Here is a 25,762-nt window from a genome sequence, read left to right as displayed (position 1 = left end):
AATGAAAAGATATGCTACATATAATTGATAAAGGACTTATATCCAAAATATATAAAGCACTTTCAAAACTTATCAACAAAAAAATTAAAAACATGCATAAAAGATAGTTTATTATATGTAGCCATTGTATCTAAACTTATATAATTTTATACTTTAAAAATAATACAGTTCATTATATGTCAATTGTTTCTCAATAAAGCTGTTAAAAAATGTAATGTGACTCCCTCACCACAATGTCTGCTTTTCGGGGCAGGGATTATAAATTAATATTATGTCTATACTATAGCATCTTGTAATGCAAGAATATGGAAGCAGTTGAGTAAGTATGCCACATAAGCATAATAGTTAATAAGCACAACAGGAACACCACCATATTAACTGAAGCTAAGAAGCACAGAGAAATTTAATCTGAAGGTATCATGTAACTGACACATATAAAAAAATTCACATTTACAAAGACAGTATGGCATGATTTAAAAAAAGAACACCACACTGATGTTAGGAGACATGAGGTACCCAAAGTGAATCCTTACATAATAAATCTCATTGGACTTCATCTTATCTATAAATCAAGCCTGTTAATAAATCTTATCTTGTTTACCTTCTGGAATTGCTTAGAAAACCAAGTAAGATGAATTTAAAATTTTTCAAAACCAAAGTAGCTAGTACTGGGGTCATTAAACTTAACGTAAGGGAGGTAAAGATAAATGACTGCATTTATATGGAGTTTATGAACAATCTGGTCTATCAAAATAAAATGTCAGGAATAGTCTTGTTCTTTTCTAATTTCTGCCCTAGTGTGGACCAGACTCATTTCTTCCTGTTTATCCCCCCCCCCCAAAAAAAATTACTGTTTACTTAGATCTCTTAAGTATGAAAACAAACACTTGTTTCTTGAAAATAAAGTAGTTGGGAAAAATATCAATTATCATAATTCTACTTCAAGTTAGGATGGTTTCAGTCTTCTTTTCTAAGAAGAACAAAGTTAGATTTTAGGAACGAGAAATAGAAAATGCACATATAGATGCTTGCACTCTAATCAAATTAGGTCCTTTTCTAAGCAGACATCTTTCAAAATTATGTCCTCCATCAGTTCTAAAAAATGGATGTTCTTAAATTGTTTTAAATTCAAATTCACTTATAAACTATGATGAAAATGCAAAAACAAATAATAATAACAAACAAGACAAAAGATTGAATGAACTTTGTGTCTAGGGACACATGTTCAAAGACAATCTTCACTTAAGGACGAAAATTTGAAGAGACCCATTAAAATCTTTTCAAGGACAGCTTTATGAGTTTTTGGATTTAGTAGTAAGAAACATTCTAATACCCTCTTCAAAAAAATGAAAATTTGTGATGAACACAGGAAAAAATATTTGAAGGTTTAAAAAAATTGCATTGACCAGTGAGTTGTTCTTTTGTAAAGGATTATATGAAAACCAGCCACCCACTTTCTATTATTAACACTCACACATTGGTGCAGCAGACAGAACACTCTTGCCTTCATTTCCATGATTAATAAAAATTAAGAAAAGGCAAACTTCAAATGAATTTAAATCATCCCCAATGAGCTGGTGTCATTTAGTTAGCAATAGGCTGTTTGTGTTGTTAGTGACAGGCAGCTCCTATAGTGTGACTCTGTAAGACAGTCCCAGTACTAGAAATAATGGTGTACACTTTTGTCCTTTTATCAGTTCTATGGACACTCACACAAGATATAAAGATCGATGGTCTGGAATGTTTTGATTCAGTAAAGGGCAGGTTATATGTGAGATGTACAAACATTCTGCTCAGTAAGTTTCATGTGCAGGCATTAGTTTTATGTGCTCACCAAACAGAAACAATAGAACAATCTCCAAGGTCCACTGCAGCACACTTTGGTATTGAAGTGATTTGCTGGATGTTGTAGAGGAACAGAAGGGGAAAAAATGGAAGATTGGAGTTTTAATTCTTTCCCTCTATCTAGACTTTTACTGAAAGGTTTTAACTCATGGCTACCCCAGGGAAGATGACAGCAAATAGAGGAATAACACTGTCTGGATAAAAGTATTTGCCTGTTTGTATGACCTGTTTCATATTCATTTAAAAGTCTGATACCAACCAGATGCCCTACAATGATGATAAATTTAATTTATTTCCAATTTCTCAAACTCTTCTACAGATTCAGGCAGCATAGTCACAGCCATTAGCTCACGGAGCCTAGATGCATCATTGAAGGAATGGAATTGATCAGGCAGACAGATTGCAGTGCATAGTTAAGAGTGTCCAAAGAAGGGAGATGGCAGAAATCCAACATCAAATAGATGATGAAATGGCCATTTCCATTAAGGGAACTTCACATCACAGATATTAATTAGGAGGCACTATAATAAAGTTAAGTGGATGTGGGGAAAAATGCTGAGTTAAAAGTCACCCCGGATGTCCTTAGCCTGAGGTAATTACAGATCTGAAAGTGAGTCATAGAGCTGCAATTTTCCCATTCAGTTTTACATTGAATGCAGGTAAGCTAGAGACCAGATGTAGCCACAGAGTAAGGATCCTCTTTTAGATTGAGGGCAGACTATTTAAAAAAAAAGAAAAATTCTAATGTTTTCCTGTTAGTATTCTCAAGGCATTTATATCCTGTATATCCTTTATAGTAACATTAATGGTAGATGACAAGAGACTTACTACTTCCCTAATACAAGAAAATGAAGCAAATGAAACAAATTAGTTTTGAGTTTAAATGCCCAGTCTTCTGCCAACATTTTAAATTCAAGGATGTAAATTCATCTTAAAAAAAAAAATTTTTTTTAAAAGATTTATTTATTTATTTATACAAGCACTGGGTACAGTCAGAAGCGCAGGAGGGTGAGAGAACTCACCAGAGCCAGAGCGGGGAGCAGAGCAGGCAGAAGGACCGAAGTACACTGCTGAGGGGAGCAACGGGCGGCAGGAGAGGTCTACGCGCCATGTGGGACCCTTCTCCGGTGGCCGGGGAGCAGCCGGGGATCGAACCGGTGCTGCATAGGCTGCGGGCAGCTTCGCAACCCAGCGCTCAACCACTGTGCCACCAGGGAGGCCCCTCATCTTAAAAACTGATGGAATATTTTGTTTTGAGTCTTCAGTTCAAAACCAGGTTAAGTGCTAAAACTTTTAAAACCCTTTAAAGTATTATTTGATATGCCCAAATGCTGGAGATAGTAACATTTCAGGCCTTCAGAGCTTCCTTTAAACAATATGAGATCGATATTGAGAGTACTTAGTTGCCTAACAACAGGTTTATGACAGTTTTAATTTTTTTTTGGTACGTCTGTGTACTCTCTTCTCCCCAAATCCTTTCCAACTACATCCTTCCAATCAGCATACATAATAACAATACAAATAGATGATCCTTATGGGAGTTGAGGCAATGCTGAGAATAAAAGAATTTTTTATTTCTATATCAGTATAATTTGTATGACAACCTCAGACTTCTTGGATCAAATACTTCAGGTTATTAACTTCAAATAGCTGAGGCTCTACTCAAGTAGAAATTCCTTTGCTAAAGTTCCTTTTTTACTTACTTTTTTAAAAGATTTTATTTATTTTTGCATAGAAGAACTGGGTGTAGCCAGAGGTGCAAGGGGTGAGAGGACTCACCAGAGACAGAGAGGGGAGCAGAGAAGGTGGATCTGCTTAAATACACTGTTAAAGAGAGCAGCAGGCGAGACAGGAGAGTCTGCTACATCATGTAGGCAGCTCCCTGCTGGGGGTAAAACTCAGACTGTGGTCGTGGGCCATCATGGTGGGCCATCGAGGTGATAGCTCCCCAAGGCCACCAGGGTGGCCCCCATTTTTACATTGTTATATGAACTCAAACAATTAACAAATTCTCGCCTTCATAAAAACAGTAAGATTAGCAAAAATTATGAGAATCAATTTTTTCTGAACTTTGGAAATTAACCAAAGACTTGCAGCAATTTTAGAAAGGCTTATTAAAGAAAAATTGGGCTAATTCTTGGAAAAAGCTGTAAATTTTGTGGCATTTTAATTTGCCCTATTCCTTTTCTACTCTTTCAAGCTCCAAGTAGCCTCAAACACCAACAGTCTGTAATCATAGTAAAAATCAACAGCCTGAGAGTGAAAAAAGAGTAGGCAAAGGAGAGCTGCAGTTACTTCAAAGTCCATTTTCAGAGAATTGTCGTCATTTGACTCCCTGACAGTGCTGGCTTTATTTTATCACATTGGAGCCAGCGCAAAATGACTGTGAGACTTACTCATTCTGGGTATCTAAGGAAATCTCTGACCAATCATTAGATGGTTACTAATCCTACCAAGCATAAACTTTAGTAACCATACATAAAAAAGAACATATACTTTAAAAATTATTTTAAATGTAGTAAAAAACCTAAAGGAAACTATGTCTTAGAACTAAATGAAAGTATGAAAATAATGCCTCACAAGTAGAGAATCTCAATAAATAAAATAACAAGTAAAGAATCTCAATAAAAGGTATTATAAAAAGAACTTTAGACATTCTGAAGTTGCTGCAATAACTAAAATAAAAATTTCACTGGAGGGATTCAAAAACAGGTTAGAGCAGACGAAGGAGGAATCAGTAGACTTGAATACAGGTCAATTGAAATTAACCAGCCTGAGAACGTAAGAATGTAGAAAAATAAGCAGAGCTTCAGAAATCAGTGGGATACCACACCATCAAATGTACCTACATGTGCATAATGGGAGTTGTAGAAGTAGAGGATAGAAAGGGAAAGATTATTTGAAGAAATAATGGCAACAATTTCCCAAATTTATTTAAATACTCAAGATGCTCAATGAATTCCAAAAAAAAGATAAAGTGAAAGAGATCCACACCTACATACATCATAATCAAATTATTAAAAGACAGAAATAAACTTGAAAGCAAAGCATAAGAAATGAAATTTAGATCTTCTCCTGAAGGTTGCCTATAAATGTATCTGGGGCAATCTTTAAGATTTGACCTCAGCATTTCAGTTTTGTCATAAATTAGTTGAGTATACACTGTAATAACAATTGACCAAATTATCCAACACTGTTGAACCAAATTCAACACTGTTGAATCTTTAGTTTCTTAGACTAAATTCAAAGCAGGAAAAATTCAGAGGAAATAAATCCTCTTTCTGCAGAAAGAAAATAGTATCAGCAATGGATGGCTAATTATGGCTTTTATGTGGGCATGTTCTTTCAGGTACTCAAAAATAAATAGCTTAACTTTCCCATGGTGTCTAATTTACAGTTTCTTAAGAACTTTGAGTTAATCATTAATTTGTACATTCATAAGAATATACTGTGGCATAGTAATAAATCAAATCAAAAAAAAGAAAAAAATTGAATCTTAATAGCACACCTAAAGTATACATTTATTACATTTCCTTCTCTCTTCCTTCTATATTAACTTAAATCTAGGAAAGGTACTAAAATGAACATACTTTTTCCTCTTAGGATTATAGAGATTGGGAAGAATATAAGGTTACTGATTTATTTTTCTTCTATAAAGTTCACTGTTGTACTGATTTCAATTACTGTAAATGTGCTTTTTATACTTAAGTATACTGTCTTCAGACTGCAGTACAACAGATCACTTTGGAAATGTAATGGAACAAAAATGCTAGGATACACACTCGAAGACATATTACTATCTTCTTTTTAAGGTATGATATTGTAAAATTCCAAACTGGAAGCTAATTGAATAGTTTTTATCCTTATTCCTAGATTAAAATGCCAAGAAAGAAGGAAAAGATGGGGGATAAAGTGTTCATATTCAGGATTATGAAAATAAAACTATTACAATTTCTAAAAACCAAGTATAAATTTATAAATAAAAATAAGGGGGTAGTGTCCATTGTAGAGAAAAGCTTTATCTGGGTGGCCTCTAGACTTCACGATAGATATTCATAGATAGGGAAACTACTCCATTGTCCAGACTTCACCAAACTAACCTGTGATGATAAGACACTCATTGTGGTCCAGCACTTCAGTGAAGAGTCGTGAAACAATCAATTCAGGATTGATCAAAAAACGGATTTCTTCTTGTACAAGTCCTGCACTGGTTACACCACCACCAACAAAACGGTTTGCAAAGTCCACCTTTGTGGGAAAATGTGACATGTTAGATGGTCTAAAATACCTATATATGAGATAAAGAAGTGTACTCCTTTTAAGTGGTCATTTTCCTGTTCTTTGCTATATAAATCGATCCCCCAAATTATTAATCAATCTTCCCGGGGAAAAAAGATTGTGGTTGACTACATTCTTTTCACCTCATTGTAGTTAGTATCACTGCATATCAATATGGATTCTAGAAAACCTTAAAAGAAACTTGGAAAATAGAGCTTTTAGGCAAAAGACTCAATGTATTTGTATTGCCTCTTGCTTATAAACATTTGTGGTCCAATGACCACAAGTCAAGGGAGGTCTTTACATGGAAAGATTTCAAGGTCATTTCCCCACCAATCACTATTCACTTTCCCTTTGTGTATTTTATATAGTATAACAATTAAATATTTGTCCTTAAAGAATTGAAAAGTTTAGAGATTGACCTTTTTTGAGTAACCTTTTTCTTCTGTGTAAAAGTAAAGGGATAGAATTTCTTCCTTCTAAATGCAACCTCAGACACCAAACTGCATGAGCAAACTTTTTTTTAAATATAGGGAGGGGGCCTCCCTGGTGGCACAAAGGGTGAAGACGCAACCTATGAAGCTGTCCACAGCCACTGCAGCATGAGTTCAATCCCAGGCCAGGGAGCTAACCACATGGTGCAGCAGACCTCTCCTGATTCGCCTACTGCTCCCCTCAGCAGTGTATTTCAGTCAGTCTGCCTATTCTGCTCCCCACTCTGTCTCTGGTGAATCCTCTCACCCCTCACACCTCTGGCCTGTGCCCCAGCTCTTGTATACATAAATAAATAAATCTTTAAAAATAAACAAACAAACAAATAAATAAATAAATGGAGGAAAATGAAGTAAGACAGAAAACCCAATTTAGCAAGAAAGATTCAACTAAATTAGTATTTCCAATTTGGTTTAAAACTATATATAAGCATTCCATGGAGCACTATGATCAGATCCCCAAGTGCCAATTAATAAAGATGAGTTATATAAGATGAAGAGAAAGCACACTAAACTTGCTGGCATTATTTCAGTTCTAAAACATGCTAAGATGGGATTCAGGCAGAGTGATGATCAGTAAAGATCCTAACAGTATATACTTGATATTTTCCAAATGAAACAATTAACTAAAATCAGAACATGGGGAAAACAGGGGAGACATGGCATTCTATCTAGATTTAGCTGACACTCAGGTAAAGGAATAGCTGTATCTCTGAATCATATACACTACTGCAAACCAATGTTACCTCAACAAAAGATCCACTAAATGTAATATGCCTCTGAAAGCATGGGGTCTTTTAGAAAATCAAAATTTCTACTTAAAAGTTAATAAAAGGCTCTCTATTATAGGTGAGAAATATACATAAAACTGAGCATATGAGTGTGTCTTTATTTTTAAGCAGTTATTTTTTAAGTCACTTTAATTTAAACCTATTTGTTCAGATTACTTAGTTTCTGAATTATAACTTGATGAAAAGAAATGATAACACTCCTAGAAAGTTTTGTTATGTTGCCATTCAGCATAATGTAATTTATATGCTACAGAGGGTTTTGCAGCACTGCAATACAATATTCCCTGATCTCCTGGGGATGCATGGCATGGGTGGAGTACAATTAATAGTGCTAGAAGCCTTTATTGTATTCTTTTAATCGACTGAGGTCTCACATTTCATCTATAATATATTCCAGGGTGGGGAGAATCTCAGCTTTGAATGTTGCTAAATAATTCTATGCTGAATTGTATTCTAATGAAAGGTCAGCATTCCTGTGGTGCTAAGTAGCAGTAGCTTTGTTTATTTCCTCTGTATTAAGACTCCCTCAGTTAATCGAAGAATTTAATGTAGGAAAAAAAGTCATGGAGCGGGAAATGTGAGGAAAAAGTGATATTCATTTGAAATAAATTTTAATCACATTTCAAAATTATGGTTTAAAATAGAAAAAAAGCTATTGATTGAAGACAATTTTAAAAGTTTTTAAATTCAAGGATAGGAAAAATGTTAATTCCTTATCCTAAGTATATTTGTTTATAATCTCAAAGAATCATTAGGAGAAAATGATTTAAAATAAAACATTGTTTGCCTCTTTGAAGATTTTTTTTTTTTAAGATTTATCTATTTATAAATACAAGAACCAGGGTACAGGCCAGATGCATGGGAGGGTGAGAGGATTCACCAGAGACAGAGTGGGGAACAGAACAGGCAGTCTGATGAAATACACTGCTGAGGGGAGCAGCGGGCACAACAGGAGAGGTCTGCTTCGCCATGTGGGACTCTCACTGGCCAGCCATGATCGAACCCACGTAGCAGAGGCTGCGGACAGCTTCACAGTGAGGTGCTCAACCAACTGTGCCACCAGGGAGACCCCTCTTTGAAGATTTAAATTACAAAATATGTTGAAAAATAAAATGCCACTGTGAAAAAGAATTGCAGGTCATTTGGCACTAGAGCAAAAGTGTATAATAACTAGCCAGATGCAAACCAGTCGGCTCTTTTATAATAAATATTAAGTTATTCAAATAAATTAGTTCATTCTCAGGCAACTGCTTCACTTAGTTTCTAACATCAAATAAAAATCTAGAAAAAAAATCCGCTATTCCCACAAAAAATGAAATACACAAGCTTCTCTCTAAGGAAACTAAGTTTATAATGCTCTTATAAGTGACCTAAGAACTTAACATTAACATTGTCTTTGATTAGTGATTTAAAAAGAAAAGGTCACTATAAAGCAAAAAGAAAGCTAGATATACAGCTTTGTTAACTCCCTGTCCCAAAAATATTTTCTCTAGTAAAGGCAGTAACACTGATTAATAATAAGGATTGAAAGATGGACAAAATTATCTGTTCTAAAACAGGGAAACAATAGCAAGCATAGTTGTTTCACATGCCTGAAACTGTTACATATGGGAGAGAGGAATTTCTTATCAATCAGTTTTAGATGTCTGCTTCCTAGACCTAAACAAGATTGGTGGCAGAAAAACATCTCCAGCTGGTCATCGTTTAGGGCAGAGCAAGGGCCTTTAAAAAAAAAGAACAAAATTGCTTGGTGACAGCTTGTCAAGACAGTACCCTGGGAACTTCTTCCACTGTCAATCTACAATCAATGTCTGAACCAAGAGGTCTGATGTTGTCAAGATCTTAGGATTTTCTGTCAAAAGGCTTTTTTTTTTTAAAGGCACATGTAAGAAAGAGAGAGTGTACTTGGCAAATAACAGTATTACCGAGGCTGTCAAAATGATCTGTTTGGTGTTTTTCTCTATTCTATCACACTTCTTTGCATTAAATCAGCAGAAGATAAATAAACAGCTTTTCAAATTTCCTTTGCTGTCAGAAATTTGACAAGACAAAGTCTCAAACACACACGTACTGCCATGATTCACCTACCTGTAGCATGCCTTGACCATTTCCTTCTATAGTACCTTCATAAGTGACATGTAATCGAGTCAGAGGTTTTTCACATCTACAATTAAAAAAGATATTCCTTTATTTTTTTAATGACAAATATTTCACTACAGAAAAATCTGAAAATACAGAAAAGTTCAAAAGAAAATTAAAACACTAGAGAACAGAAACAGATGCCTAATGTTAATTCTTGGTATAGATACCCCCAAACTTTTTCTTATTCAAATACATAATGTATTTAAATTGAGATAAAATATTGTCTTGAAACCTGTCTTTCCCCTATAACATAACAAAGTTTCTTCTAAGAGTTGAAAAACTTCTCAAAATATAAAAAAATTAAGATGTATGAAATGTATTATGCTAGAGTAGGCAACCTGAGGAATGACATAGAAATGGTACCGAATCATGATTCACAGATGGGCTCTATTTTCACTTGTTTGATAACCATATGCATGTGTGTATGTGTGTGTGTATGGGTGTCCTGATGAAAACACATGCCACAGAAATTCTGATCACTGGTATTTTTATAATAAATTGACAGATGAACTTAATACCTATAAGTCACAACTGTTTTCTTTCTCTTTCATAAATCATGATCACTGGGGTGTTGATGAGATATAGAACATGCTACTCCAAAATATGGCCTGTTGACATACTGAGTATTTTAAGCTGCAGAAGTCTGAGAAAATGACAGAAACAAGAAGGTCACTCTGACTTTCTCCACACCTCATACTTCCTTTCAGGAACAGGACACAGAAACCTAAATGAAAGATGTCCTCCCTATACCCAGAGGAAGAGGGTACTTTTATCTCTGAGGACAAAAGGACTTTAAGAAGAATCCTAATGGGCCTCCCCCAGTGGCGCAGCGGTTGAGCACTAGGCTGCAAAGCTGTCCGCAGCCTCGGCAGCACTGGTTCGATACCCAGGCACCAGCGAGGGTCCCACATGGCGCGCAGACCTCTCCTGCCGCGTCCGCTGCTCCCCTCAGCAGTGTATTTCGGTCCATCTGTCTGTTCTGTTCCCCGCTCTGGCTCTAGTGAATTCTCTCACCCACCCATGCTTCTAACTGTACCCAGTGCTTGTATAAATAAATAAATCTAAAAAAAAAAAATCTTAATAAGTAGGTCTTATTCTTTCCTCAGTCTAATACACCTTTTCCATACTCCTTAATCTATCATATTCCTCCAGAAGTCTTTATCAGACAGTATAAAAATACACAGGTCTGTTTCTTTGGGCCTTCAGTTCCTTATGAAAACTACTATATCAAATAAAGCTTACAATAAATCTGTACATTTTTCTCCTATTAATATTTGTCGGTTTAATTTTCAGATCCAGTCACAGACCCTAAGAGGGTCAAGGTAAACCTTTTCCTCCACTATAGAGTTTACCTGGTTTATATTATAAACCAATTCTATATCATTAACAGTACTTAGCAATGACCTTATTACTAACTGCTTTTATAGATGGAAAGACAACGCAAAGAAAGCATATAAGTAATCTGTCCATGGCTAGAAGCAACAGAGATTTGAACTTTGGTAGCCTATGTCAATGGTCCAAGTTCTTAACCAGTATATTATACTTTTAGAAAAATTACTTTTAAATCTGTTGAAAGTAATACCATACGTTTGATATTTTTAAACCTCCTTTTTTGGGGGGGGTGGGGAATCCTATTTTCCTAGCCATTTTATTCAAACAAAGACCACTTGTGAGAGTACAACTGAAAAGCAGCATGATGCAGTCATCATTGGTATGTCAGTCAGGATTTCAAAACAGAAATCTCATCTGTTGCCAACTATTCTCCATGACTAAAGTCGACAATTTATAGTTAAGTTCTCAAAAAATTATGAAATGGTTAGAAACTAGTTTTTTTTAAATCAACTTGCTGGTATTCTTAAATCAACTTGCTGATAGGTATCCCCTTTTGACTCCAGAGAATCCCTTATACCACTGCCCAGACTATGAAAGACATAGTCTATTGTAGCACTCTGTGATTAACTAAGCTTGGCTAAGATACTTACTAATAATCAAAGGGTTAACTATAACGTGCTAGAAACTGGACAATCAGAAAATCCTCTAACTTCCTGGCACCCACTTAATCCCTTACTCTTGGGAATATCAATAATCCTCATCTCTTCTTCATGTGAATGCACCTTCTTCATTCTATGTGAATGCATGTTTGTGGTTCTGTGAAGTCTAAAGACACCAATTTTAATTTTATTCTCCAATTCACTTATGAAGCAAATAAAAGAAAAAAGATCAATAAAATAAAAAAACTTAGAAAGGTTATCAAGTGAAATTCTGCTTATCAAAGTTAATCTTAAGAGCAAATTTATCTCACTGACACAGTAGCCTCGCCAATCTTTGCATTTCAACCTATTCCTTCTCTCCTGGATTACAATGTACAAATGGATGTCCTTTAACATTAGAGCCAAATGAATGTCAGATGCAGAGTAGAGATTCTGAGCTGAATTAAAACAAGCCCTCTGAATGGTCTATAAAATCTATACTAAAGTATAGATACTAAAGTAACATGAACAAAAACATCCATATTTCTATACTAAAGTAAGACGAATAAAAACATCCAAACTAATACAAGAGCTAAGAAAGCAATTCTTACTGCTTTTTTTCAGTTTATTTAATTTTATCCATTTTCTTCTACTAATAATCATCTCAGTCATGCATTCCACTCTTAAAGTAAGTTTGCTTTTCTTTCACCTCACAAATAAGTACCTTTAATGGATGAAAGTCACCTAAGCAGATTTGCCTTCTCCAGGTAACTCTCTTAAAAATGAGTCTCTTCCATTATTCACTCCAAACATAATTACAAACTATGATAAAAATTATCATTAGGTAAAAATGAGTGGCACTGCTTAATAATAATGCACATGCAAAATATAAACTTAGTATGCTTAATTATGGCCTCAAAGTGTGTTTAGAAAGTAGATCCATTCTTTTTTAAGTGCTTTGGTGATTTGCTCAGATTAGGAAATGTGTTAACTATTTGAGGGCATTAAGAAATTTACTAATTTGAATGAACCCAGATTGGCTATTATTCTCCTCAGTATTTGCAGATAAATTAGTAAGGGAAAAAAGGTACATTAGCAATTTTCACAAAATGTGCCACCTAGGAGATGGGATAGTTAAACTTCAAAATTCTTCCCAATCAGAATCTAGGTAATTAATATTTACATTTTAGTTTAACAAAAAAAAAAAAAAAAAAAAAAAAACTTTTCCCAGTCTTGTCTTTCAGAAAGAAAGTCATAAAACACAAAACACAAAATACTGACCAAAAAGGAGGGTGAAAATGAACATTTAAATATTGATAGTCCACTAATTTTAGTGTCTTTATACATAACACTTAATTCTAAATATGCCTTTGTGTCAGAAGATAAAACTTAGTCAAAAGAGTATAAGTCAAAAGGTTACACACTTTGATTCAAAAGGTATACCTTGTTAATAATGAGAGCTATCAAAGGATCAATTATGAAACCTCCTAATACTAGGGCATTTAGAGGTTGGGAAACCATCTTCCCAGGGGCTACAAAATAGAATCCTCTCATGATTTAAAAAAAAAAAAAAAAGTCCTTTTAATTCTAAGATTCCATGATTTTTTTTTTTATTATTACCTTTCCCACTCTGGAAAATCTTCAAGACTCTGTCGTGTAAATGTCACCAACCCAGTAGGTTCTACAAAAGCAATAGATGAAAAATACCCAAGGTAAGTTTCAGTTCTGAAGAGATTACATACGTTCCACATAATAATGGGTCTGACAATGACTATAAAGCAAATCAGGAAATACCAAGTATAGCAGAGGAATACAATAGAAGTGTGATTTAAAATAACATTATCCTTATAGTAGGAACTTTTATGATCCAGCAATTCCACTCTTAGGTATTTACCCAAAGGACACAGAAACATCAATTCCAAAGAGCACCTGCACCCCTATGTTTACTGCAGCACTGTTTACAATAGTTAAGCTTTGGAAACAACCCAAATGCCCAAAAACAGATGACTGGATCAAGAAGATGTGGTACATATACACCATGGAATATTACTCAGCATTCAAAAAAGATAAACACATGCAATTTGCAGCAACATGGATGGCACTGGAAGGGATCATGCTCAGCGAAATAAGTCAGAAAGAAAAAGAAAAATACCGGATGGTCTCACTCATAGCAGGAATCTAGAAAACTTAAATAAGGGACCAGGAAAATGAATAACTATAAGAAAGTGAAAATCAAAATCAACAAAAAACTATGAACCAGAGACACTCTATGGGGGGGGGGGGTAAGGAGGGGAGGGATTGGGGTCAAAATAAGGGGATTGCAATTGTATGGGGAATATAAAAATAAAATTTATTTTAAAAAATTTAAAAAAATAAAAATAAATAAAATAAATTTAAAAAATTAAAAAAAACCATAAGCCTTCACTAAACAAAACTATACAAATAACAATACAACTACAGAATCTGAGTGCTAGTACTTTTTGGTGAGGTTTTTCAAACTAAATATTCTTTCAAACAAATCACTGAACAAAAGGATATATAATGGGTGTAGCTTATAAGATAAAGAGAAAAGTGAATTTTTAATCTGTAGACTTCTTCTCAAAGTCAGGTTTTAACTCTACACCTAAAGACTGGTGAATGTGTCCACATTTACATGCTTTTATAATAAGATAATATGTTTAAGATTAAAAAAGGAAATAGCTGGTGTGAGCTTTGGAGTTGACAGAGTTCAATTCAGGGCTCAGACAATATGCATTTGCTCTACTTATAAAGAGCATTAGCCGGAAGGAGGAATTAGTGTGTTCTAAGAGGTTAGAGAAGAAAGATAACACAGTTTTCAAAAAGCAATAGATAGTAGAGGATCAAAATGCAATAATTTTAGATCCTTTTTTTTTGTTTTAAAAAAAAAAACTAGTGGCAAAAACAACAAATAAATCAGCAGGCTAAAAGTAATCTATGTAATTCGAATCAAAGAAGAAACTAAAAAGGCCAGGCCATTTCTGTTTTCTTCTGCTAAAATAAAAGTTCTTAAGCAAAGAGCAGTATGTCAGGAACTATTAGTGGTAATGGTAGTAGAGTACCAATGAAAGCTTGGTTATCCTTTCATTCCTTTGGATGATTTCATATTTCTCTGCTCTCAGTCGGAAGCAGAAGCAACTCAAAAATTACATGCAGTAGTTTAGAAAACAGAATTTTGTTAACATGGATTTTAAAATATTCCTTAGATATCTAAGTTTAAAACAAATGGATAGTATACTTAAAACTTACAAGTAAGAAGTCAAACAATTCAAACATGAGAGAAGCTATTCTATCAACAGTAAATATTAAATGTCCTCCACATACATAAAAGAGAACAAGAGAAATTCATAAATGAACATTGCTGGTAAAGCAAGAAAAGGCAAGAAACCTGGCTCTTTAGCACTGAGGTTATACCTATTACCTTTAATCCATAAAAAGGCTCCTTTTTTCTCAAAATATTTTATTTGGGTTAATCAAATAATTCTCTTAATAAAATCACAATATAAACGACATGAATCACCAACTTTTAAATACTGTATAAAATACTTTATCTAAAGCTATATTGAAAATGATTTAATACAGAAAGTTCTTTAAAAGCTTTTAGTGTCTGGCCTCCCCTGGTGGTGCCGCGGTTGAGCACTGGGCTGTGAGGCTGCCCGCAGCCTCTGCAGCGCAGGTTCGTAACCGGCCGCCGGCAAGGGTCCCACAAAAAAAAAAAAAAAAAAAAAGCTTTTAGTCTCAAGATCCTCACTACAAATATATTGATGTAAGACAACATGGAAAAGTTAGTTATGATAGAATTATATTCTGTGAATTCTAAAAAGCATATTTTGTCATGTACTTAATTTCTGAAACTGGGATACATCTTTAATATTGATATAAGTATTTAGTCATTGCTGTTGGTCTGGATTAATGTCAAACTTTTCCAGAGAAAATGTGCCCCACCCATCTGAGATCAGTATGAATTAAATCCTCTTGAAGGCTTTTGTGTACCACAGTGGTTCTCTGACTTCAGTCCCCAAACTTCTCAGGGGAGAAGTTTTCTCTCTCTCCCTCAGTGACAATGCTGACACTTGTGTCTTTGTTGTCCCTTAATTCTTAGACTAAGGGTACAGACCGTCAATCGACCAGCTTTGTAAGAGAGGTCTTCTACAACTCTCTATCCTGAGAGTTTTTTCCTTTTTAGTAGTACAAAACATAATGGCAGGTCTTACCATCTATAATGTCCTAGATTTAATGAAATCTAGGTACTTTAAATAAATAGGTTTCCACAGTTTCTATTCAGGACTCCAGAGCTTCTATATAACCTAATCATTAAGCTGCAAATCTTTTATTCCACTTATTTATTTCCTCCTTAAGCCTGTAACTTCATATCCTGAAAACCTATACCATGTTTTACTATATTCCACAAAGAACTAAATTACCATGTGCAATGAAAAAGCCAGAAGGTAAAATGTCTAATTAGAACTTATTTTTTTGAGCCTAATTCCTAATACTTATGATGGTTTATAAATTACTTGGTACAAAACAGAGTTTAGCTATTTCCCTCAGTTTCAAATCCCAAATTTAGAAAATAAGTTGGCTTTAGAGAAGTCATACATTATTGACTCCAAGGACAAAAATGTAAATTTTGAATAACGTCAGTAAAATAATGGTATTCATTCAACTGAGATATAGAATAGCAAAAAAGTACTCATTTTTCTAACAAATTATTACAAATTCTAATTTAGTTTTGTCTCATAAAGTCCACATAATCTTTCATTTTCCTTAATATTTCATTCAGTACAGAGCACAAAACTAAAAATCATAAACTAAGAGATAAATAGCTCTGTATTAAAGAAGCATATGATTCTTTCCTTTAAATACTGAATTTCTAATAATTGACTTCATTCTAAATAGCTAAACAAAGTCCAGTAACAACATTAAAGGGAGAAAAATGCCAAGTAAGCTATAATGCAAGATTACTTATTAAAGGAAGCACAGGAGAAAGATGAGCTTAAAATGATTCGGTGGTAAGTTTTAAGACATCCCCAAAACCTAGATGGGTAGAACTGAAATGAACTCACTTCACTTGACTGGAGCTGACCTGCTCACCAAAAGCAAACTTTTGAGAAGTTCCATTTTTCTTTATAATTGAAAGAAAGGTCAGTCACTGATAAGAGCTAACATTTATTAAGCATCTAACTTCTCATTTAATATTTACAATTATCCTCTGAGGTAATTATTATTCTTTTATATTACAAATGAGGAAACTGAGGCTTAGAGATGTTAAAAACTTGTCCATGATCACCCAGCTCCTGGGATAAGAGTGACAATTCCAATCTGTTATCAGCTGGTCATTGCTAGCAATGCTAGACTACTGCCTTGAGTGCTATTATTAGCCTCGAGGAAAGGAACAAAGACTTGTAGACTCTAAATACAACACTGTTCTATAAGAACACTACAAAAGATTGGGGTGGGGGGTGGACAAAATAACGGGATAGGTAGGGAGGTAATGAACTGGCTGACCTATGCAAATACACTTAAAATAATTAAAGCAGTCAATGCTTCTTTAAATAAAGAACATGCAAAACACACTTCCTGGTCAATATGCTTTCTCTTAAAAATATTAATTTACTGTTTTTATTAATGAAAATCCATTAGGATATCACAGTATACAAAAATCTCACACAACACAGATTAATGTATATACATACTTATGCATATTATATAGATTTTAAGAGTGAATTATAACTGTTTCAATGTGGTTCAGGCAGGAAAAGTATACTTTGAACACAAAGTGTCCTTGAAATGTCAGTTGATCTAATTGTCCCCCTTGGTGATAAAAATTATAGCAAGAATGAAAGGGATTTACTTTTCTCTGTGACTCTTCGAAAGTAGCAGAAGAGTGTTTTAAGCTTCTCTGGTTTCCTTGATGAACGTCCTTCAAACAATCTGAAAAAGACAAAAAAAAAATGAAGGATGATTTAAAATGCTATAATGATTCACAAAAAACTAAATCTATATTGTACCCAAACATAAAAAAGGTAATCCTTCCAGAAGGCAATAACAAAAGAGAACTAGAAAACTGGTTTGGACTCATATGATACCTGGAGAGGACTGAAACCCACTAGAACCAGGCTTCTTAAGTTGTTCAAGTCAGACGGCACTCTAACCACCACAGTTCTCCAATCTATCTTCCTCCAGGGAGAACGTACCATCTGCTCCCCCAAAGTCAATTAGGCAAGTGAGTGAAAGCTTTATAATTTTCCCAATGGCAAATACTGTTTATAGTTCATAATATTAGTAGGTAAAGAGATTGAGCAAAAAAAAAATGTACATGATTGTGTTGGGATGGGGGGACAACAGCGATCAGAAATGGGTATGACAAGATATTGGAGGAGTGACCAGTCCTTGGTAATGAAACAAATATATTCTTTGCACAGTAACCAAAGCAGGGCCTACCCTATGCCATCTAGTTTCCAGCAACCTGGACTTGCATTACTTAATTCAGTTTTCTTTGAAATGATGTGACATTGTTACTGGTAACATGTAATGCAATTTATCCTGAGGAAAGAAAAGCAGGGCTTTGGAAGCATAGACCTGGGAAAGTGGTTCACTAAAGATTTCAAACACAAAGGCATGCTTTAGGGCACAAGGTCTAGCTTTCCAAAGGCATCTAACAATTATAGGGAAATTCTGTGGCTATAAATGCTGAGATGTTATTCATCTGCCTCTAGTCATATACTTGAACTTTAAAACCAGAAACCTTTCAAATAGAAGTTCACTTTAATAAGTGCAGAAATAGGTAAAATATTTCATGATCAGAAAAGCAAGCTTACATAACAATGCAGAGAGGAAAAAGTTAATTTCAGGAGAAAATCCTGTTGAGACCGAAATGAATTAGCAAAAGGAAAGGAAATGCAAATTTCAAACGATCTTGTTTTCAATGATCTGAAATTCTGTATTCAGGGTCAATTTCTGAATAAACAATTTATAGGAACACATATTTCCTAAAAAGAATACTAGTATCAGAAAACATTTTCACCAAAATCTAACTTAATTTAAAATAAGATCGATTTTTAAAAATAGCTCGAGTGACTTGTGTGAAAAATTTTTACTCATCTAAAAGAACTTATATTTTCTTAAAATGTTAAATGCAAATACTTTAAAAATCTAGCTTCGTGCTGAAAGAATCTTTGATGGTACAGGCTTCCACTTGGCTTCTTCTGCAATATGCCAACCAGAATACAGTTTCTTTAAATCAAAATGATAGTCAAATGAAAAGTCACTTGGGGGTTTAATTAAACATCCTGTATCAAATAAATATGATTTATTAAATGAACACCTTGAGCTCCATTGCAAAATCCCTTTCTAGGCTTTGCTTAGAGATTAATACAACTCAATTAAGGGGAAAGTTTCTCTTCCACAGAACTGTTGCACAGGAGAAAATAGCAATTGTCCTTTACAAATAATTCCCCAAAACATAAAAAGATCTTCTACCTTTTATACGTGGTCAGTTTGTAAAATCACATAAAAGCTCACATATTTCACCACCATGATGACAAATTATTAACCATAGGAGCCTCTAGAGACCACAGATTTATTACCCTAGCAATATGGACTTCCCTGGAAAATTATATGGCTGTTATTATTACCCACTACAAGCAAGTTATTTTGTAGGTCCAAATCTTACAGACACAAATCAAGCAGAATCTCAGTGTTCTGTTTATGCGTTGCTCCAAGCTTAATTTCAAATCACTATGTAACCAAATATGCTTTTCCATCTTCCTGATGGAGCAGGAAGATGAAAGGTGGAGAGAAAGTTAGATGAAATGAAGCAGGTTTAAAACCCTTGTGCCAATTCTCAGACTTGGCTGTTGTAAAATTTTAAAGTAGTATATAGAAGCACCCAAATAAAAAGAATTACCCTGGTACAAAAGCAAGCAAAAATAACATAAAAATACAGCCATCGGCATGAATAAAAGTCATCACCAGAATGAGATATTATCTGAAGGACAGTGTTGGTGGTAGTGGGGGGTGGAAGGTGGGAGGGAGGAAGACAAAGGACTGAATCCAGAAAGGGTGAGACAGAAAGATGGGGGTTGGGGGCTGGAGGGTGGGGGGGACACAGAGAACATAGTAAAGAATGACAGAAAGGGGGTTGGAGAGGGAAGGAGTATATGAGAGACAAAAACACTCTCACACAAATACTCAGATAAACACAGAGAGACTCAAAGCAAATGAGACCTTCTCACAATAATCAAGCACAATCCAATTTTTTAACTTCTTAACACTAAATTTTTTTAAATTCAGATTTTCAGGTCTTGGGGATGTATGGCTTGGTATGCATATTTTAAGTTGGCAGGTGCACAGTAAACATGCACATAAAGTAGGCCATAGTAACACCTCTGCATGTAAGGAAAGCATTTTGGCATTTAACTGAATGATAGTTACAGATTAATTAAAAGAGGCAAACAGAAAAATCCAGCCAGATAACCTCACTTTTGTTCTTAACAAAACTGTTTTTATTTTCAAGAGAATAAGTTAATAAAGGGTCAGATACTTACTAACTGGTGTTTTCCTTTCCATACATATAAAGAGAAACATAGTTTAATGAAATTTTTCCCTGAATAGAATATTGATAACATTACTGGAATTGGATTCTAGACACACACACACACCCATGTGATTTCAAGTTAAGGATTAATCCCATTAGTTACAGTAAATCAAACCCCAAACACCATAACATCTACTTTAAAATGGAAGCAAGTGCTAATCCGGAACCCAGCCAGAAAGTTGCTCTTGGCTTTTCTGTGAAGCACTTTGCCATATGGCCCCAGCAACATTTTCAATCCAGGGAAGAGACAGATGTAAAAGCCTCCTGGGCTGACCACTGCTGCAACCTACAATTAATCTCTGACCATCAGTTTCTAAGCAATCTCAGAAGCATCAATGCTAATCACATTGGAAGCCTTTATATAAATGTTTAGGCCCTGAAAGGCAAGCAGGGGAAAAGGTCAGGGGTAGTTAACATAACTAAGCAAGGCTGGAAGAACACAACAATAAATTTAAAAAGAAGACTTATTCAATTTATTGACGTCAACCTCCTACCACATTCTCTTAACATTATTTTTATTCAATCAACTAGCTAGCCATAGTTCTTTTGAGACTACACACACACAATCCACACACCCCCTCATGCCAAAAACTATAATCATAAATAGCAACTATGCAAAAGAGAAAACAAAATATTCCATAATAAGCTTATCCAATGGCTTATCAAATTGGGTACTTGATTTTTCATAAGCCACATGATAAAGGGGAAGATTTGATTATTTTCTATTTCTGGTGTGCTCAAAGCATTTTGCTCCTCAGAGGAAGTAAGACATAATGAAAGAGGACTAAGTTTGAACAGAAGACAGTGTTCAAGACCCAGTTCTGCAGACAAGTCATTTGCTCTCAACTCACTAAACCTATTAGTATAGAAGCTTTTTTACCTAGCTAGAATTCAAATGAGTTGTCAACAGACAACATCAATGATCATGTATAGTCATCATTGTCTTGTATGTTAGTTTAGCTAATTAAAACATATGCCATCTCAGTAAGAGCCAAGTGCAGAGATTCTGGCTGCTGAGGATTTCCTAAAACAATTGTGGAGACTACTACAGCCTATACCTGCCGTGCTTTTCAATGACCTGGTGACCAAAAGAACATCCATCAGCCAGGAACAGTATGTCTAGTTTCAAATCTCCAACAGACCTAGATAAACTCTTATTTGGTGAAAATGCCAGTGGGATACTGCAAGCTTAAGTTTCTCATGATCACTCTGGACTGAAGAATGGTTCTGGTTCACTCTATAGATCAAGAATTATTTCCAAGGGTAGTTCATTAATGCAGTTCATTCAACAGGAGGCTGTTAAGCAGAATGGCTAAGGGACACAGCTTCTAGAGGTTGACTATATCCTAATTCCAATTGTATCAGTTACTTTGGTGAAGCAACCTACCTTTCTAAGACTTCATCTCCTCACTTGAAAATGAGAAAGACAATACCAAATTAATAAAACTGTTATAAGGAGTAAGTAAAATATAATAGTACACAGTGATTGTACTTTTAAGTACTTAATAAACATTAACCTATTGCTACTAAAACATATTCTCATGCTAAAAAAATTTCATGCTATGTAAGCAGAGGTGGTTGGAATGGAATAAGGCATTACATAATGAACAACAAAAAAAATTCATTTACATGAAATGCTTACATTGTTCTAACCCATATTCCTTTCATTAAGAAAAATGGCTAGGCCTCTTCTCCCATCAAGCCTAACATGCTGAAAAGGAAGAGGGGGGGCCAATGGACTAAGGTGAAGGATTATTCACGCTTTGGTGGTGTTCATGGTATGGTAATATACATCTGGAGAGGGAGGTGTGAACCTACTCCCCTAAATCATATAAAGAGTTATAAAACAACGTTACCTCAATATAAGATGGTAATACATGTATATGTCATCATATTATGCCAAACAGGACTAACTGCTATAAAAAATAACGTAAAAATATATTTAAAATCTTAAAAGTCAAAGTCAAATGAAATCAGTTGCATAAATTTTGAAAAGCTGGCTTTCTTCATGATATAACACTATATTTTTCATTGAAAATAAATTACGAAACTTAAATAAAAACACTATGATAGATGAAAGGATTTTTATTTTATACAGACTTTCTAAAATTTGGTAATTAAAATATGCCTAGTAAAAAATGACACAAAAATTGAAATTTCACAAAAGATACATGAGTGACCAATAGGCACAGTCATTAGGATAGTATAAATGAAAACCTGAGGAAAGATGAATAGCTAAAGATTTTCTATCATGCTGAAATTAAAAGAAAAAAAAAAAGCCTAACAGACTGAAACTCAGAGCCAACTAGCCCCACATGAGGAAAAACAACCAGGCACAATGAAAGATAAGCCGCTGTTGATAAGAAGTCCCAGAGTCTCCTGTCAGAAATTAAGCTGAAAAACAAAGCTATTTCAAAATTAAAACATACCTATTCCCCTAAATCATGTATAGTGTTGTAAACCAATGTTAATCTCAATAAGGAAAAAAAGCCAAAGAAATTTAAAAGACATGTTAATATAAAATCTGGTAGCAGAAATGGGAAGTCACTAAAGACTAAGCTTCCAGGGACTTTAATGTAGTCTATTTGTCAGTCACCTCAAACCTTTTACTGTTCAGAAAAGAAGGCTCCATGTCCTCAGAGGACCCTGTGATCTTGTGGTTTTTTACATGCTAATGGAAAATTGTAGGTTGAAGGGGAGACAATGATACTGTGTCTATGGAGCTGTAAGTAGGAAGGAAGAAGCTACCCACATAAGCTGTTTGGGAAAAGCTCAAGAAAATCTGTGGGATTTCACGTGCAAAATCCAATGACAAAAAAAAGTCATCCCCTCTCTTTTTATTAACTTTGTCTTCTGTGCCATTTCTGATAGACTTTATCCTCCTAGGCAACTGTTTTTCTTTTGATTATAAAAGCAACATATGCTCATTATAAACAGTTTGAGAAAAACAGAAAAGGATGAAGTAAAAGTGATTATCTCACTAGCCAATGGTAATCATAATTTGATTCATTTTCCTATTTCCTATGCTCATACATCTATAGGTATGAATGTGAACACAAAAGTATTTTAATAGGTACAGATATTTTAATGTAATTGAGCACATTTTCTATATACTATTTTTAAATTCCTACTACAGAAGGAGAGCCTGAACCTTTGCCTTTTCTTAGGAAAGTGCTATAACCATTTATCCAAGAAATAGGACTAAAGGCATCTAAGAAGTTTAAATATGGAATTTTTTTTTTTTTAAGAGGCAAGCTTTATTTATTTATTTATTTATTTATACATACAAGCACTGGGTACAGTCAGAAGCGCGGGAGGGTGAGAGAATTCACCAGAGCCAGAGCGGGGAGCAGAGCAGTCAGAAGGACCGAAGTACACTGCTGAGGGGAGCAGCGGGTGGCAGGAGAGGTCTGCGTACCATGTGGGATCCTCCTCTGGTGGCCGGGGAGCAGCCGGGGATCAAACCGGCGCTGCAGAGACTGCGGGCAGCTTCGCAACCCAGCGTTCAACCGCTGCACTACCGGGGAGGCCCTAAATATGGAATTATTAATGGGTGAAACTAAATGTGTAGAATGTGCTTTAAAAGGTTTTAGGGGGATGGCCCTCCTTGGTGGCCAAGGGATTAAAGTCTCAGCACTATGAAGCTATTGGCAGCAAGAGTTCGATCCCCCGCCAGGGAGCTAAACCCAATGGCACAGCAGACCTCCCCTGCCTGGCCTGCTGCTCCCCTCAGCCGTGTATTTCAGTAGATCTGCCTGTTTTGCTCCCCACTCTGTCTCTGAATTCTCTCACACCCCTACCCACACCTCTGGCCTACACCCAGCTCTTATATGCATAAATAAAATAAATTTTAAAGAAAATATATTCTAGGGGGGAGATTGTGGGGTAGGATTGATGAAAAAGTTAAAAAATACTAGTTAAGTACTGAAGGTGGATGATTAAAACATGGGTTTAATATACTGTTCTCTATTTTTTGGTATGTTTGACAAAACCCATATTAGTTTTTTGGTTTTTTAAAATATTTTTACAGAAGAGGCTATCTAATACAACCATCACTCAGCACTCCTGTAGACAGTTCTTACCGGGGGGGAAAAAAAAAAACACCTTTTTAAAGTCTACAATTAAATCAAAGAATCAATCTTCCAAAGAAGCTTCTAACTAAGACAGGAAAGATTTATCTTAGAGACCATCAAGAAACATGCACTAGCTGATTACTCATGCCACAAATTCTAAGTGGCTACTGAAACACTAACTCTGAAATATTATTAATTGGCGCTACTTACCAAAACTAAAACCAGAAAAACAGCCCCAGAACCACTGGGATTGTCTTCAGAATTCTGAATAGAAATTTTATAATTTACAGCATCTCTGGCAGACCCTACAACTGATTAAACACTTCTTCCTAATAAGCAGAATTAGTACTTACTTATTCTTTGGAGAATCTTTTATTATTAATTTAACTAACACTCTTTAGGGAAACAGAAAACTGTATTTCTACAAAATTAAATGTTTGTTTACTTAAATACAAAATTGAACTATCTCCTTTTTCTACATTAAAAAAAAACTGTGAGAGATGCAAAGCACTTAACTACTAGTTAGTCTACTTGTATGGCAGAGAAATTTCCTTAATAATTTTTAAAATAATCAATGAATTATATTTAATAAACAGGTTCTTTACGTAACTGAATCATAGATACAAATGTTCTTTGTTCTCTCAATCCTATCCAAATACTAAAGAAATCAAAGACAAAAATTGCTTAATTATATAAATTAAAAACAAAATAATTTATAATTCAAAAGAATAAGGTGCAATAGAGACTGAGAATGAAGAGTCTAAATTGCAGTCCTAATATTCTGCACTAACTAACTAGAATTTCTCAAAGTTTCATCCGCAAAATTTATTTTCATTCAGGCCAACAAGGATTTATTGATGGTCTGCAACACATGAGATTTTGTGAAAACGTCAACGAACAGTATAGGAAAGATCTCTGTCCCTCTGAAAGGATTAAACAAGAAATTGTAACAAAGTAGGGTGGGTGGTATCATAGGAAAAGAAGACCAAGGCGCTGTCTGGTTATACAAACCTAGAAACACCCTTAATGCCTCTCTTTGCCCACCTGCCAAAACAGTCATCACTTTCACACTGACTTGCCATTTAAAGTCTCCACAACTCCACCACTCACACTACAAAATCCCAGCCACCATCCCTATCTTTCCTGGTGCTTTGACTAGTTTTCCAGTCGGATAAACTCATGTGCTCTGCTCCCTCCCCACTTGGTTCACATGTTATAGTCAATATAAACTTGAAAATGTAAATCTGATGAGCTACATCAAATGAAATTCTTCAAACCCCTACTCATCCTTTCATACTTAATCCAAAAGTTATTTCCTGAAGGAAGGTTTTCTTTAATTATATTCTCTAATAGAGTGTGATAATGCTATGCACTTCTTATATAACAGAGGTACATAGGAATCCGAGGAGGATTCAAGTTATCAGAAACAATGATGGGTAACTTGAAGGAGGAAGGAAAGTCATGTGGAGAAGAGGAGGGCACGGAAATGAAAAATTGGCTTGCCCCTTCTCTTCTCACCCCAGGCATATACATATTAATATTGTAGTTGCTCACT

General features: G+C 34.9%; 1 protein-coding gene across 1 annotated transcript in view; it reads right to left on the bottom strand.

Moving 5' to 3' along the window:
- PARG (poly(ADP-ribose) glycohydrolase) overlaps positions 1-25,762 on the bottom strand; it is a gene marked incomplete at both ends in the record, with an annotated part of 115,078 nt that overhangs the window by 24,069 nt on the left and 65,247 nt on the right. Inside the window, 4 exons of the mRNA XM_084244816.1 lie at positions 5,946-6,093; positions 9,494-9,569; positions 13,138-13,198; positions 17,390-17,469. Of these exons, the coding sequence (XP_084100942.1) occupies positions 5,946-6,093; positions 9,494-9,569; positions 13,138-13,198; positions 17,390-17,469 (365 nt within the window). The remainder of the gene's footprint in view (positions 1-5,945; positions 6,094-9,493; positions 9,570-13,137; positions 13,199-17,389; positions 17,470-25,762) is intronic.

This window comes from Talpa europaea (genome assembly GCF_964194135.1).
Source record: "Talpa europaea genome assembly, chromosome: 10".
Lineage (NCBI taxonomy): Eukaryota > Metazoa > Chordata > Mammalia > Eulipotyphla > Talpidae > Talpa > Talpa europaea.
Note: the sequence above shows the minus strand (reverse complement) of the source record. Positions and strands in the feature narration are given on the sequence as shown.